At 42.3% G+C, this 17,788-nt stretch overlaps 1 protein-coding gene across 1 annotated transcript in view; it reads left to right on the top strand.

Annotated features, from left to right (window-relative positions):
• Glis3 (GLIS family zinc finger 3) overlaps positions 1-17,788 on the top strand; it is a 407,081-nt gene that overhangs the window by 372,346 nt on the left and 16,947 nt on the right. Inside the window, 1 exon segment of the mRNA XM_040745944.1 lies at positions 11,127-11,302. Within this exon segment, the coding sequence (XP_040601878.1) occupies positions 11,127-11,302 (176 nt within the window).

Raw genomic sequence — 17,788 nt, forward strand, 5'->3', positions numbered from 1 at the left:
GGATAGTTTTGTTCTTTGCCATTCATTCCAAGCTCTCATCCTACACAGTTATGGTTTATCAGGTTTTTGAAGACTCCCTGAATGTCATAAAAATAAAATGAAAATTCTCTCTGTTAGAGACAGAGTATAAAGGTCTGGGAGTCAGAGGCACTGGTTGGCCTCACTTGTCCACTGTATTAGAGGAGAGTTAACTTCAGCTAAGAGCTCTCCACAGGACTGTGTGCATCCTCATATAGCTGCAGGTTACTCGGGGCATATCACCTAATGACCCCCTGACATGTATGACAGATACTTTGTCATGTACACCGAGACATTCCTAACCCAGGGGGCAACAAATAAACACAGACAATAAGTCAGTCAGTCTTGATTCTCATGATCATGTGACATAAAGTGAACTCCATAGCAGCAGGCTCTACCATTGGATGATGAAGATGTCAGCATCAGAGAGTTTTATGAGAAGTCAAGATGTGGTCCTCACTTAGCATCCACTGAAGATGTCAGTTTCTTTCTAGAAAGATGGCTTCCATGGACATTTGAAATTAAAAGAGTAAGAGCCCCAAATTCCCTACTTATCCCAACATGAACATGTGTGTGCTTTTGTGTATACACACACATACACACACACACACACACACACACACACACTTTGAGAATTACTGAATGTCATAAAAGATGAATAGGTGGATTAAGCAAAACCCGTTGCTAGACTAATCTTCCCTGACCCACCTCTGATTTAAATGTCCATCAGACTGTCTTGGTAATGAAATCAAGAGTTAACTCTATCACCATCTTTAACTTACCATTAAAGACCTTAAAAGCCTACAGCTGAGCTTTGGTCTTTTCCTTAGCCCTTTCACATCTAATTAATCCATCAATCTGTCAATGATTTCCAAGCTTAATCAGTACCATTCTTCCACTCCATGTTGGGCGCCCTGCCTGGCCTGCATCTCGAGTACAGCTCCCTACCTGATCTCTCTGTGTCTCATTTTGCCTGTCCACAGCCGTCCTCCCCATCCCATCAGCCTTTGCTCTGCATCACAAGACCTTCTCTTTAAAATGTAAATAAATCATCTGTTCCTCTCCATACCCTTCTCCATCCTATCATGATTACCAAGCTCCTGTTGTGATGATCCTCTGTGGTCTGGGTCAACCGAGTTCACCTTCCATTGTTACCCATGTTTAAAAAGCCATGGAAGTACATGCCTTCATGCTGTTCCTAGGAAGGACCAACATATCTTGCCTCCAGCCTTTTCATTTGCAGATCCTGAGACACTAGATCATTATGATGATGCGAGCCTTTCTTTCCAGTGTCTACTCGAACTGCGCTGTTCTAAAGAGGCATTTCTTTGGAGAGCCTTTGTCAGTCTGTCTGTTTGTTTGTTTGTTTGTTTGAGATGGAGTCTCAGAGCCCTGGCTGATCTGGAACTTGATAGGTAGATTAGACCTCAGACTCACAGTGATTCTCCTGCCTCTGTCCCCCACCCCCACTGGGTGTACTAAGTTGCAGGTATGAGCCTGCATGTTGGCCCGGGAGAAGCATTCCCTGTCCAGCTTCTGTTGCTCGACTCTCCTGTTTGCATTCACCAGCACGTCACCTGAACTCAGGGTATCTCATAGTGATTCCATTATACTAGGTCCCTGTGAGAACAGAGAGTATGTCATGGTGACAATTCCCTGTCCCCACCTTAGTCCCTAGGGGCTTCTGGGGAAATCTGTGGAATTTCATGGAGCACATGGGAGTGGGGCAAGGAGCACTGTGGTAATGATGGCTTCCCTACTCTTTAGTAATAACCTGAGCACATGGCTGCTGTCCTCCTACCACTTTCTGCTTTGAGTCACTTTGGTCCCTGCTGGAGACCTTGCTACGAGGCTCCATAGGCACTCACCAAGGAAACAGCTTCCTTCTGGTCCCAATACTTATTCACATAAGATTATTGTGTATGCATTTAAAAATGTTTTTTGAAACATACTGTTTTATCACTTTAGCTTAAGTATAACCACACATTAAAAAGTCAAATATTAAGATGTCTCTACAAGTTACTTTTTTTCCCTTTTTTGAGTGCTAAGGAGTCACTTGGATCATAGAAGCAAAGACAGCCATCTTTGTTTTGTTCCCACATTCCAAACAAATACCCTTCCTGTTAAGGCCAAGATGATGTCTTCTTAGTTTCCTTGGATTTTCTGTCAGGAAAGTGAGTCATGGCTGTAAGAAAGATGGCAAGAAGTAAAATAGAATTCCTTTTTTGCCACCTCAACTTTAACACATGAAGCAACAGAAGTATGGTACTGTTGCTAGGCCATTGTATTATCCAAACTTGTCAGGGTGTTCTCTTCCCCCAACAAATTATGCAGAGCCCAGATCTTCAAGGCAAGAGCTCAGCAGCCTTCCAGGCTGAGTTACATAGTCCTAAGCTCTTGCTCTCTTGCTCTCTGGTGTTGAACAGGCCACTGCAGAGACAGGCTCCTTTCCATGCTCTAGCAGTGTGATCTAGATTTTAAGGTCACTCCTACTACTCACTGCCATCTGTTTGCACGTGAAGGACTGCCTGTTTGTCAGGAGGGAGGCTACCAAGACGGACAGACACTAAGAGGCAATGGATGAATTTTTGTTTGTTTTTTGTTGTCGTTTTTGTTTTGTTTTTTGTTTGTTTTGGCTTCTTTTTCTGAGAAATCTCCTTGGTTGCAAGGAAGAAAAGCCAACGGTTAGGGATAGCCTCTTACAGGTATCCTTTTCTGGAATAGAGGTTTCCTACAGAAGCAGATACAATCCCCAAGGAGATGTTTATCAGTTGTAGATGGCTCATCTACCTGGCCCCAGGAATTGATGCTAAGCAGGGAGTTGAGGCTCTGGAAGCAATGGAATATTGAGCAGTGACCAGCATTTGCTAAGTACTTGTGCTTGCACATTGCTGGACGAGGTACTGTAGATGCAAATTGACAGTAATGGCCAAGGAGTTACACTCTTTCCACCCAGAAGAACCATCAGCGCTTCTCTGATGGATGGTGGCCTTTGAAATGCTGTTTCCTCCAATTCACTTCCTAATCAGTTATTGAGTCTTACTTTAAAGAGAAGGAACTGACTATTCCTTCATAGTTACCTGGTATTCCAAGATGGAAAGAACTCACATGCAAACAGCACATGCCATTACTGGACAAACTACCTGTCAGCTAGTTTCTTAAGGTTCAGAGATTATACTTGTTGGTGTGGTCTCCTTTAGCACCGGGCTTGCACATGTATCTAACCATATATGGCAAAAGTCACATTTCAATTTGATCTTCCAAGTTGAATAGACTTTAAAGAAACCATGGAAAGGTTTAGGATAGTCTGTATGGGATACATGTGCCTCCCCTTCTCATGTTTTTCGTGTCTAGCATTGCCATTACAGTCTAGAAAGCACACTGAACAGGGATGCCATGCTGGACAAGGGAGAGGCACTTCCCTTGCTGTAGGACATTGAGCTGGCCCATTTGGTCAGGTCCACTCAGAGCAGGCAAAGAAGAAGAGTGACATCACTGCACAAATATTCTTTTCAGAACATGTTTGAAGATCAGATGTCCAAGACTAGCCTAGACAAAATTTTCTTTTGGTTAAGTACTCTTTTGAAAGGAGAATTTGGCAGAATCAGGCATTTCTTTTCCTCTCATTCACATCAGATTCTGAAACAGAAAAATGACTGAGTCACCGCCCATCCCGGGGTCCAGAAAGCTCAGAACTACCAGTTCCTGTTCCTGCAGAATCCATTGCTCTTGTGTACACGGGTCTTTTCTCCTCTTCCATTCACCTTTCACAAAGGAAAACAGCAGCACCTTTGGCACGCCTTCAGAGTTTACCAGAAAGAAACACATATTTACGTAGAATTCTTAGCCTTTGGCATTATTTTCTTGACTCTACAGCTTGTTCTCTGTATCCAAATGAAATAACTCTCCTGCATATCACTTCATCTACTCAATTTTCATAAATTCTGCTCATTAATACACATGTGAGTCTCCTTTTAAAGTCCTGTGATCATTTCACCCACATTCCTCATTTTCTGTTCCCCAGAGGCGTGGGGCTCATTTTTAAGTCTTGGGCTCCTCTGTTTTGATAGATTGTTTGCAATAATTATTGACCCAGCTGTTTGTGAGGAGACAGATGTGCTACTCTCTTCCAGGGCACTGATTTGACTCTGAGTGAAGACCAACTCCTTGGATGGACACACAGTTCTTGGCTAGCATTGGTCCTGCCCAGATGGATGGTTTTGCAATTACCCACACCTCCCAGCAGCCGTTTCTTCATTACTGAAAGCTGCCCCCAATTGTCCCAAAAGCCGAATTCAATCTGCAGTTCCCCCAGTAACGTGCTGTGATTCATTTGGGGACAAATCTGGATTGAACTGAGTCCAAGTGTCTCTTTTGTGAGACAGAAGGGAAGTATAAGTAGATACTATAGTCACCCAGATGAGTCAGCCAGGAATTCATGAAGTGATTCATAAATCGTTATAAAGACCACTAAAGACTACTAAAATGGAGAGCTGTCTGGCTATACAAAGTGTGGTATTATCATTGGACTATTTTTTTTAAGATGTTAAATCAGATGTGAAATCCTTAAAACTGCTTTTCTTCTTAGGTTTTGAAAAGGATTCCCCCACCCCCACCCCTGCAGTGGACCAACAGCAAGCCATTTTTCATTGATTAGTTTTCACAGATGAATTTTAAAACCCCAACAGATGATACTGTACAATTCCTCGGCGGGAGAAAGTCTGAGAAAATCCATTGTAGGCCAGTTTGTATCCATTAGTTCTGCAGCAGATCAGTAATATATTTGTGTGCATACAATGAAACTAGATGTTCACATGTGTTCTCCCTTCTTTGGTGGGAGAACATCCCCAGTGGAAGAGAAAGGGGATGGCAGGGAAATGATCCAAAGCATGTACCAGCCAGTGCGTAATCAGTTTGGTCATGTAAATACACAAGTCTCTTCTTTCCACACTGGTGAGACCCGGAGCAGCGCTACAGCACAACCCCAGGGGTCGGCTAGAGCCATTGCGTAGACAGCACAAATGAAGGGCGGCAAGAAACGTGGGGCATCGGTGCGGCTTGCAGCGTAATCATCAGTAAATTTTGTTTTCAAAACAGTGTATCTGAAAACTGATATCTAAACGGTCTGGGCTTATAGACGAAGAAAGAAGCCCTTATCAAAAGGAGTTGTCCATTGAAAAGACTGGTGCCTGACCAGCTTGGACACAAAGAACTTACTCCAACTGAGCAAGTTTACTGAAACCAAAGAGCAACAATTTCATGTCCAGATCTATTTTGGGGGGAAGGGGGGACTCAAGACAGGTTTTCTCCGTGTAGCTTTGGAGCCTGTCCTGGCACTCCTTCTGTAGACCAGTTGGCCTTGAACTCACAGAAACCTTCCTGCCTCTGCCTCCCAAGTGCTGGGGTTAATGGCATGTGCCATCAACGCCCAGGTCATTGTCAGGTCTCTTTAAGTCAGTGTTACTAATACACTTTCTGCTGAGTAATGATAAGGGTTAAGATTTCAGTTACCCTTGGAAGTCACCTCCTATTCCTCTTTGACCCTATCCCACTGGCTTGATTTGAATCCGAGGAGATAGTTTGTCATGACTTACTGTAAGAGAGAGTGATATGTGGAAAAGTAGATGGCTGTGGCAGGGAAGTACCTTTACCATTCTTGACCTCTTCTATTTTCAACCGAAAAAGTACTCCAGATCCCTTCCATCTGGAATGTTCTATGATGGCACTAACATTTTAAGTCAATACCAAGAACTTAGACCCTTATAGACTGCAAAGTTCATTGCTCCTGGAACTGGAAAATGAACCAGATAAGCCACTGTTATTTTCTTACTGGGATTATCAAGACAGAGAAGGTTTCCTCAGATTTCCTTTTGAATCTGTGCGTAAGTGTTCTGATGTAGCACCAGGACTATAATCTTGGGCAGTTAGTTGTCTGTGGGTCACCAAAAACATGTCCTCGGGATGCCCTCCATGGACCCTATTTAGATCAGCATCCGTTCTCTAAGCATCCACTGATCACCTGGAAATGTCAGATATTCCTCGTCATAAGTGTTTGGCTATCCTTGACTTCTGAATGTAAAGTTCAGCACAGTGCCCCATCATTCCATATCTACTGTTGCCTTTTCTTTTCACTCACTTGCTAGTCCAGGACTGGTTTTGACTTAGTCTTAGGTGTGCTTGCTTGGTTCCTTTCACCAACTTCTGGAAATAAGGAGAAATGTGTCTTCAGTTGCTCTGCCCTGTGTGCTTATAGAAGCTGTATACTCAATCAGTGCCTAGTATATATATCCCCTGAATAAAAAAAAATAGAATTATCCCATACTTTACAATTCTGAGGGGGAAAAAATGCTGTGGAAGCTAGGGGAGTTGGAGGATTTACAAACTTCCTTATCTAGTAAGAGAGCACCAGAATCCAAGGCTGCGTGCTCTGACTGCTGACCATTGGTCTTTCTGCACCCACCTGATTCTCCATTCCTCCCCATTTTCTGTATGTGGACTTGAACTGTGTTCATTCCACTGGGGGCCTACTGTCTGGTGATAGTCTGGTATTAGCTGCTGCATCTTGAGGAAGGGTGACCTCTTTGTCCTGGCCTGCCCACTGCCATTTGGGGAGCCTGATGGTAGAGAAAGTAGGCCAGGGGAGACAGGAAAGGGAGGTACTGAATGGAAGGAGCATGGCCAAGTGATCAGCTGTTTTCTGAAGTGTGCATAAATGAGTATTTGCAGGAACCTTTTAAGTTCCCCTTCTGCAGGAGGCTCATTTATGAGGCTTTAAAACCCCTCCCTTGCCTCCCTTTCTTGGCAAACCATTGCTCATCATAAGGTCATACCAACTCCCCACCAAGTGAGTGGAAATGGTTGACTCAGTTCTGGTTTGCTTTTGTGTGCTCTGTTTCTGGTAAGCAGGGATTTTCCCCTAGTCTGTCATGTGCCTACTTGTACAGTAGTTGTCTCTTTTGAGGTCCTGGGAAAGGCATAAGCAGAGACTAGCAGCCTGAGAGGAAGGAAATCTCTGAAATGACCCTTGCAGATCAGCTGGGTTTATAGAGATGAGCATAGAGAAGATGCCATAAGATCTTTCTTACACATCTTGGGCACACTGTAACTCAGATACTGCCTTGAGCTGACATATTTGAGGGATGAAATACCCGACAGAGGACACCTTTCAATATCATCATCATCATCATCATCATCATCATCATCATCACTTAGAAAATGGGATAGGGAGGGCTCCCTTCCCTGAACAAGCTTCAGTATCCTTTCTCATCCTCCTTTTGTATAAAGTGGTCTAAAACTACTGGATTCTTTGGGTTCTGTGGCTTGTTGGCTCAAATATGTAACGTCTGTCTTTCTGGATATCTGTTGTTTTCAGATGCATCTGGGGTCCTTCCTCTAAATGTAGGATTCTGTTTTCATTTCCACATTCCTCTTCTGCCCTTAACCTGATTTGAGTTTTCTATCCTGCTCTACCTTGAGCTGGTACATATAAATTAACAGAGAGGCCATGACTCTTCTTAGTTGAAATGCTGTGTGATATGAGAACATGGCCCACGGAATCTACTAAGCAGGCCCCATAGGAGCTGAGGGAGATTGAAGTAACAATCAGAGACCCTGCGTGTGAGCTAGCTTCTCTGCATATAGGTTATAGTTGGTAGCTTAGTGTTCTTGTGAGACTTTTAATAGTGGGGTGTCTTTGACTCTTTCGTCTGTTATTGGAGCCCTTTTCCTCTTAGTGGGTTGCTTCGTCCAACCTTGGCATGAGGGTTTGTACCTAGTCTTACAGTAACTTGTTATGTCATGCTTGTTTCGTTGAAACCCTGAGAGGCCTGATCATCTTTTGGGTGGGGAGAATGGAAGAGGAGTGGATCTGGGAGAGAGGGAGGGTGGGGGTGGAAGGAGTGCAGGAAGCAGAAACTGTGACTGGGATATAATATATGAGAGGAGAATAAAAAAGAAAAAAATACTACATGGTGTTTTTAGGCAGAAATAAAACTGATTCTAAAAATTCATGGATGAAAACAACAAAATGTTTTTTTAATTGATTCTTGTAAATGTGTATAAATTGATTCTGTGCTTGAAAAACTTTCCTATTTATAAATAGATTTCTTGAGCTGGAATTTAAGTTATTGATTTTTGCTTGCTTCCTCATTTCTGGCAGTTATCTGAAAACTATGATCACAGATCACTTTTTTTCATATTTTGAGACAGGGTTTCTCTGTATAGACTTAGCTATTCTGGAACTTGCTCTGTAGACCAGACTGGCCTCAAACTCACAGCAGTTCACCTGCCTTTGTCTCCCAAGTGCTGAGATTACCAGCACCCAGTTATGATCACTTCTTATAGTAATTCTCTATAAATGCAATAGTTAAAATTTTTGTACTGACTCCTTTTAAATCAAAGGCTACTTTGCGAAGGTTTATTTCATAGAAGAACTTGTATTTAAATTTTTATTAATATTTTATGTGAGCTGAAATCTTGGTCTTCAAATTATATTATGCTGTGCTGTCTCACCTATGTGAAGAACACAGAGGGCATCTCTGAATTAGCAAAGGGAAGATGTTAAACAGAAGTCATAATATTTTATACTTCTAGGTCGTGAAATAATGGTAAAACCTTGGTATATATCTGCCACATTTTCTCCATTATTTATCCTTGTCAATATTAAAAAATATGTGGTAGCCAAGAAAATATGCCCAGGAACTTTTATGAATAGGTAAGAATAATCTGGAATGAGTGTATAATTATATAAAACCATACACATACAGAATCTATATCTAAAATAACATAATCTATTTATAGATGATTCAAAATATTCTAATAAAGTATACCCTTGTATGTGTTGCATTCTCTATTCCCTAGTTAGTAGTCATAATTTAACTTTTGACCCTGTCATTGCAAATGACAAAATCATTAGATTTTTACTCAGAACAACTTTGGGCTCCCTTTGTACTCTTCATGTCCCATTTATATTCCCTATTAACCCAGTTCATGTGATTCAGATGTATCAAGTTGGTTGGGGGTAGGGGTTATGTCCTTAGGTTGTTCCAGCGTTCCCAAATAGTCCCAGCATGACCGTCTACTCATTTCTTTGCTCCTTTAGCCCTAGACTGAAGGAAGATAGCAGAAGTCCCAGCAGGAAAGCCCAGAGGACCTTCTAGCTTGTTGTGCCTTTTGTCTCAAACAAAGAAAACAAGAGAGAGGTCTTAATTATTTTGTTTCCCAAACAAAGTTGAAATGTTGGTGTGATTACATGATAATGATGTAGGTCACATCTTGCTATTCAAATTCCTCTCCTCTCCCACCCCAAGGGCTATAAGAACTGGGGCTTCCAGGATTGGGTGCCAGTGTGGACTCCATAATTTCTCATGCCTCCTCTAGGAGCTCAGAGTGACTTTAGAGATACAATAAGGACATGTTCCCCAGAAAATAGCCTCCATATGGGGAATCCTGGCTTATGCGTTTTACTAGATGTTCTCAGGCCAGTGCCAGGATTTGTTTGCTGTGTTTTCTCTCAGGGCCAGTCAGCATAGATTTTTTTCCCAGATAATCCCAATTAAGAGGGTGTGCTTAGAAAAGTGCACATTTACCAGCACAGGACACACAGCTACCCTTCTCTTCCCTTAGCGTAAAAACTTCAGTGACCAGTTCCTAGGCATCCTGTCACATCTGGTCTGCTTAGATGCTCTGACCTCTTTGCTTTGAGTCCCTGTCTTTCTCTTGGCTCCCATGCAATCTTCTTAGGTAGATAGTCTCATTACCCTTCCCAAGTGAAACGCAAAATGAACATGGCATTTATCCTATACTCTCTTACTCCTTCAACATAAGTGTTGAAGCTCTGCCTTATGATTCAGAACCTTTGCAATTACGTTGTAAACTTGTCTAATGCACCTTCCCTTTTTCTCAGGGTGCTCAGGCTGGTGGAGTCATTTGTTCCTATAAAACAACTAGTGTCACAGATGATGGCCTGCATTTTCCAGTGCAGAATAAAGTTGCTCTTCCTTCACAGTATCAACAGGCACCATTTAAATGTCTTCATGTTGGTGAACTTTGGAGAGAAGACGTTAAATACCTCATTGCTAGCATATTTTTTACCAAAGATCATTTTACTGCTTATTCTCATGGCATTGAAAGACCCTCAGCTTCTTTCTCTGCTATGAGTATCACAGTGCCCTGCTGAACCAACAAGTAACACTGTTGATTTCTCCGTGGACATTCCCAACTGCAAGGCTGTTCTCAGAAGACTACCTTCCTCCTCTGTTAGACAGTAAAGGTCATTCTAAATCTTGTAACTCAGAACCTCACAACGAGAAGATAAACATGCAGTTGGCCAAGGTTACTTGGTGATTCCTCCTGGTTTAAGTATCAGTATGTCTTCTTTCAGAAACCAGTACTCTTGGACTTGCGGCTGAGGGTACAGCCCAATGGTAGAGTGCTTGTCTAGCATGTATAAGGCATTGGGTTCAACAAAACCAAAAAACCCAACAATCTTGTGATTGTTACACATTATGACAAAGAATGCTGTACATTGCATTCCCTCTACACCATCAGGAATGTTCTTTACCCAGCACAGAACCCAAACCAACCTCTCAGGTTCTGGGTTTCAAGGCACATTTGACCTTTGAGGTTTAAGTTAATTTACTCCTGGCAAGAGAGAATGTATAGTTTAAGGAGACTCCAGTTAGAGGGGATCATAATAAGGACCCATAACACTTCTTGGACCTCAGATATGCCTTACAAAACAAAATGTTTATGAGCTAAGTGTAAATGACTCAGAAACATACGAATTGAATTTCCCTTAAAATGTGAACGGATTTTAAAATTAGCAGGAAAAGGGCCTGGCAATGAATGTGCTTTGAATTTCATAAAACCCAGAGGATTTGAAATGCAGTTTAAGAAGCCTGACAAGCCCAAACTGTGACTAAGGTTTTCTTTGTTGGTGACTTTTCTTCCCTCTGTGTCTCACAGAAGAACTCGGTGGTTGGAAGGGAAAGAGAATGGTTATGAAGGATTTTTGAAAGAACGTATTGTCACACTTGTGTAGGGCCAGAATGGGGACTTAGGGGGCTTTGGAGAGTTGGTCATACTGCCTTTTTGAATTGTTTTCCCAGGTTTGCACCTCCGACTCCATCTCCTCAGCACATGAGCCCTGGAAGAATTCCAGCTCCTCCGTCATTGCTGCAGAGAGCACACCCTCCCCACACCCAACAGCCACCAGGCTCACTCCTGAAGTCCTACCATCCAGAAACAAACCCTGCTTTTCAGTCAAATGGTATCCACGTCCATGGTAAGCTGGGGCTGGCAGCCCTTTGAGTTTTGAAAGACAGTGTTTTGCTGTTGCCTTTAATCAAGTGTCCTAGAGACCTATTGTGGGTATCAGATGTTCTGTTTTACATCAGACTTGGGCTTTTAGATTACCCCTACACACACATGCACATACACACTTATTAACACACTTATTAGGTGTGAAATCCTATAGTGTTTTCCTCAGATAAACTGACTTATGACACCCATAGTTGTCAGCCCATGGCAATCATTTGTGTTCCCAGTGTTGTGATACCTCAAGAGCTGACTCTAACAATAGCATCCTGCTCCTGAATGACCAGGAGACTGTATGAAAGGAGCCCTGCTATCCTTGTCTGTCATCTCCTTCCCATAAGCCAGGTCAACACCTGGTCCCTGGCTGTGTCATCTCCCCTGGCTCTGAACTGTGTCTCACCTATATTTCTTGGGTAGAACTTCCATTCTCTCCATCTTTTAGCCTATCTGACAAAATATATATTCTTCATTAATATATAAACTTGCTTCTGAGGCCAGAATTATCTGACCCATCATCATATCTCTTAGGGATCTCAACACATTTTTTCATGTATAGTAATGACTATACATATTCATGTAGAAAGAAAAGAACGTAGGAAATGAGAAATTATAGTGGTTTTCGATCTGTGCCGGTATTGTGTTCAACAAGGACCACATGTGGAGGAATAAATCTTCTTCAGATTCTTTTCTTTATATAAACTCATCTTGTCATCTTGTCAGTTCAAGCATGTACAGTAGTAGACTTTCACAGAAAACTGAAATGCCAAACCATACAGACTACAGCTGCCAAATCCATTTACTTCCTGTCATCAGAATTCTATATGAGCAGAAATGATACTGTCCATTGAGACACCTGATTCATTCTAAAAGTGAATCTTTCATTTTTGTCCTCTCACCAATAACGTTTATTTATATGGTTATCACTTGGGATGGATGGATGTTATCCCAAGCCAGTATTTACTCTGAGTGCAAATAAGGACCTTCGATAGTAGACTCCAGCAGTACTGTGGTGCTAAGCCTGAACAAGAACCTCAAAGTGGAACCCTGAGCAGCAAGGAGGAGACAAGAAAGTGACAGTGGCCATCTGTAACAAGGGTGGACATTGGAAAGCCAGTGTCACTGCTCTGAGTAAAGATCCACCTATCTCCCTGACTCGTACTTGTCCACTGTTTGCCCACAAAACTTAGAGTTCTCAGCTCAGTAGTTGTTTTTGCTTTTTCCTACTTAAGAGCATCTTCTCATACTTCTGTTACAGCAGGACATGGTTTTGTAAGTGCCTGCTGCAGGTACTCAAGGTAAGTTGTATAAAAAAAAAAGACTACCTTCCTGGCCAGCAGCTTGTCTGATGAAGGGAGACCCAAGGGCACGGTCTGGAAAGCTACCAGCACCCATCTGGGAGTGAAGTGGGCAGCTTGGGTGTGGACTCTGTGGAAGTCAGAGTTGGTCACCTCTGTGAAACACTGTTTGAGTGTCCATACATGAATGCTGCTGAAATTGGGCATGTCTCTCAGTCAGTGGCATCCTATAGCTGGTAGTGAGTGATCTCTATTTCTGGTGGTATACAGACTAATAGAGCAATTCACAGTAGGCATTGTCCTAGGTCCAGTGAAATGCAGTATATCCTGCTTTGATTTATAGTTGTGAAACCCACTTGTAAAAACTTTAAAAATTAACCTATGTGTCAAAAAACTATCAATAGTTTTTTTTTAAATCAAGCCAAAACTTAATGTCACCTCCCTCTTCTTTTCTTTCTCCCAACAAAACTTTATGAGTGGGTTCTGAAGGAGTCCAGTTAACTCTTGTCAACTCTAAACTCTGTGCATGTTCAGGCTTTTGGGCCTGGGTTCTCAGTCCCTAATGGGGACAGTGTCATCTCCTTTCATCACTTGTTCCAGGAAGTTGGTCTGAAGAGCACCCAGCACAGACATGGGACTGACTTCATTTCAATCTCTTCCTTCTCCTTCTCTTTTATTTAGTAGTCTCTGGGAACAAGGGTCATGTGTGTAGCCCCAGGGCAAACATAATACTTGGTGCAAAGTAGGCATTTAATAAGTATTTACTGAATAAGTAATTGTTACTTTCTCATTCAACAAATGGATAAAAAATCAGGAGGACCCAGAGAGCATCCTTCTTGTCACATTGGAAAAATACTTTTCCTCTACATCTCTCCTTTGAAAGATAAACAAGAATATATTTCCAACTTGAAAGTGTTGTGCTTTTTTTTAAACTTCTACTTTCTTAATTTTTAAAACCTTCTGCAGCCAATGTAAACCAGCTAACAGCAGCCATAAATTAGTTTCAGAATAGAGCTAGGGAAAATGAGAATTCATGACAGACTCCAGAGTGATGACCAAGTGGCTGTGGTGATGAGATTGCAAAGAAACTGCCCAGGCTTTAGCCAGCTGGTGAAGGGGTCAGGACCCGGTGCAGTCTTACTGGTCCTCTCTGCAGGGTCCTGAAACTCTCTAGGTGCAAGCATTTCTCACCAACCAGTCCTTCCATGAGGACTAAATGTATATGCTGTTTTTCAAGGAGTGAGTGAACCTTCTTAGCTGGGTGTGCTTGTTAGCTGCAGCTGTCCCCTTAAGTTACACAATAGCCTAGTGACAGGGAACTTCATCCTCTACGAAAACACCATTTTTTAAGCCACAGAGTGTCAGAATTTTGAACTCAGTGGTCACAGTGAGTCTTTGTACCTTCTTTGAAGATGTTCATGGTTTTAAAGAGCATCACAACTCATCTCGTCTGTCTAACCTGCAGCAGAGGTCAGGGGTCAGAGGTCAGGGAGAAATGCCATCACTCCATCTGCAGAGATAGGAGCTGAGACATGGAACAATATAAATATCTGGAAATCGCTGCCCTGGCACACTGTGTGGGCTTTGAAAGAGGTTTGCATTTCTAAACTGAATCCATAATCAAGGTGATTGCAAGTCAAAAGAAATAGGAGTTTACAACTCTCCTTAGGGAAACGGGGTGCCTCTTCTTACACACTTGTTTTATGTGGAACTTAGAAGGTCAGAGTTCAAAGGGGCTCTTGTCTTAGTGATGAGGAATAAAAAGAAGATCCTCCAACCTTTGGTAATCATCTGCTAATTGGTACTGAACGCGGACATTGTGTGCTGGACTTGTATTTTCATTAAGTAAAGGATACACTTTGTCAGTATTAACACCAGCTCTCTTTCACATGTCCTCCCCTTGGCTTTACTGACACCCACACCACCCGTTCAGACTGCCTTTATTAGTAAAGAGAATGAGATGTCCTTCCTACTTAATGTTGATAGAATTTTCAGCCTCTGTTTGGGCGATATCTCTAAGGCAACCTCTTAATACACTTGATCTTTTCTCTTAGATGTCAACATAAGGACACTCTTTCCAACCATGTAAGCTTGTTCTTTGGTCTTTTCTTTCTTGACAGGGTAATTCTCTTGCCCAGGCAAGCTTCAGAATTTTGCCTGGATTAGTTGCCAGAGAGCTGATATTTGTACATTTTGTTATGGTACTTACTAATGGATAATTTCTTTTTAAACGCCCTATTCACTGCTGGTTGTTCAAATGCCATGGGAATTCCTAGAAGAGCATTTTCACAGTCTTCCTGCTTCTGGACACATCAAAGAGAGGCCAAGTTCAGTTCAACGGGTGTTTGTTGGTCACCCTCTAAGTACCAGGCAACGAGAATGCCACTTAACGACTGCCATGCTGCAGTAATTAAAAGGGGAAAAAGGAACCTGATGTGTTGCAAGGAAGATGCAGTCAAGGGTTTGCAGAGGTGGAGTATGCAAACAAGAGACACACTGGAGATGGTGTCCTGCTTGGTACCTGGGTTAGGCCCAAAGTGGAGGAGAGGATGCAGGAGAACAAGGTGGACTCAGAAAAAAACAATGCATCACACTCAGTGCAGTCACTCTGATGATTTTCAAACATCATACAGAGATCTGTGAGAGGGGGGCCCAGGATAGGCAGAAAACCCAAGCCCTCACTATCAGGGTTAGATTGTGCTGTTTGGAAAACTCGGTGACTGGAAGGGAGTTTGCTTCTCTCAGATGCAACTGGAAAACTGGAGGAATGGTAGGAGAATTACTGTGGTATTGTGTGTGTTCAGACTCTTTCTGAAGAAAGGAAGGATAGAATAGCCAAGAAGTAGAAACACTTGGTTTAGATACTACACTAGACAAAAGCCCTTTCAGCATTGTCTTAATAAAATTAGAAATGAACACAACCCTAGGGGCTGCTCAAGAGAAGTACACACCTAACCTTGCATGGGGCTTAATTTCTGGAGAACCTACAGGCCACATGCCCGACTCCTTTGTGTCCCCCCCACCCATGATATGTCTGTGTGTTTGTGTGTGTCTGTGTTTATGTGCTATCTGTATATGTTGATGTTCCCTTGGGTGAGTGCACACCTGCCTGTGTTTATGTGCTGTATGTATATTTGAATCTTCCTATGGGAGTGTGCACATAGAATCAGAGAACAATGCCAGATTTTTTTCTTTGATCATGCTCCACATTACATTTGAGACAGGGAGTCTCATGGAACCCAGAGCTCACCAGTTGGCTAGACTAGCCAGCTAATAGTGTCCATGAATCTGATTGCTGCCGTACCCTGCAGTAGTGAGGTTGCAGATGTGCACATCAAAACCTGCAGTTTTTTTATGTGGATATCAGGGATCCAAATTTGGGTATTCATGTTTGTGTGACAAATATTTTAGTAATTGAACTGTCTACTCTGCCCCCATTTTGTGGATTTTTGATAGCTACTCAGAAGCCTATAGACACACTGAACTGGGTATGTTACCCCTGTTTCCTGTATTTGAATGTTCTGGTCCAGTACTGGCTTCTGAAGACCCAGCTATTTCACATAAGCATTTGTGTGTGCAGAGTGTGAGCTTCCAGGATATTTTTTCATCGTGGTGTAGTAGCAACAGCTGGGTTCAAGTTTATTGTTTTTCCATGTTAAGATGGCCACTATAAGAGCATGTTGGGTAGAGAGACAGCTTAGTTGAGCCAGCAGTGTCCAGTTCTACCAGCTTCTACTTTGTCATCTTGAAAGGGGACTCTCCCATCATCCTGGTCATAAAACGAATGATGATGCTGATAGTCTAAGCAGAGAAGAAGAACAGAGCAAAATGAATGTAGTACATGACCTCCCTCAAATGCAAAGCTGAGAGAGATAGAAAGATATCTGTCTTAGATTTTCTCCATTTCCTAATCTGTGAAGTGGGGCAATGCTACCTATCTGGGGCACAGATTCAGTCACTCTTAGGACCCTGCCAAGATTTTCACCCATCTTGTCCAACCTCTTGGGGTTCCTCTGCTTGCTCTTATTTTTTACTCCTTTGGAATTTTCAGTTGCCAACATCCTGTCATCCATGGTCCAGTTATTCAGTTTCATTAGGAAAACACCATGAGGCTATTTGATGCCAGCATAGTAGCAGTGGGAAGTGGGAGTCCTTGCTTTTGGTCACAGCCCCTGTGGTTTATAAGCTGTCTTTTTCGTGATTTAAAATATGCCTTGTCTGTGGGCCCCCAAAGAAGTGAGCCAGACAGTGTCCAGACAATGGTGGCATTTTCCTACCCCAGTGTGAATCTGTAAGCTTGTCAACTCAGTTCAGATTGACTGCATGGGGAAACAAAGGGTCTAGCTACCAACAGGCCTCAAAGAACAAAACACTTTATAAACTGCTTGTCCTAACCAACACATCTTTGCAGCTCTGGAAATCACAGCACACTATGTAAATGAGAATGTTGTGGCAGGTAGGAGTTCAGTTCACCTCTTGTTCCGTGACCATTTACTGACCACAATTGCTCATTGGCACTCTCCGTGAAGAAGAGTTTTTTTGGGGTATTGCCATGCCTGATCTCATTGATGGGATGTTAAATCTTTAAAGGTTAACTTTTAAGGCATTTTAATAAAGACAATAAACATACTCCCCCTCTCTGGGAGTATTTAGTCACAACTGCGTTTGTGAGGTTGCAAAAGAACAAAGTCTAATAATTGTATTGCTTAAGTTGGGTGTGAGCATGTCATAATTCTGAGATCTCAGGAAGACACATATAATTGATTAGAAATCAAATGTCATCGACTTTGCTGAGGAACTTGTGAGATATTTACTAAAGAAATGAGCCAGTGAGTGTACTTGATGCTACTCAGACATTACCAGCAGTCGTAATCAGGAAATCTTTTCAGTACCAGCTCTGGTATTATTAAGGCTCATACAGTTCTAAGGATTGATGATTAGAGTCACAGAAATCCTTAATTACTCTCATATACTTAATTACTACACAATTACCCCAAGAACAGTTTTACATAAGTAGTACTTGATAAATTCTGACAGTGTGCTAATTCTACAAAAACAAAAGTTAAATTTAGGTGTGTATGTGTTGGCTCAGTCAGCGTTTCAACTTCACATGTTTTGTGGGAATGAATGTGGTGGTCGTCTGCCTGAGTGATGGATGA

This window comes from Mesocricetus auratus, unplaced genomic scaffold, assembly GCF_017639785.1.
Source record: "Mesocricetus auratus isolate SY011 unplaced genomic scaffold, BCM_Maur_2.0 Super-Scaffold_4256, whole genome shotgun sequence".
Taxonomy (NCBI): domain Eukaryota; kingdom Metazoa; phylum Chordata; class Mammalia; order Rodentia; family Cricetidae; genus Mesocricetus; species Mesocricetus auratus.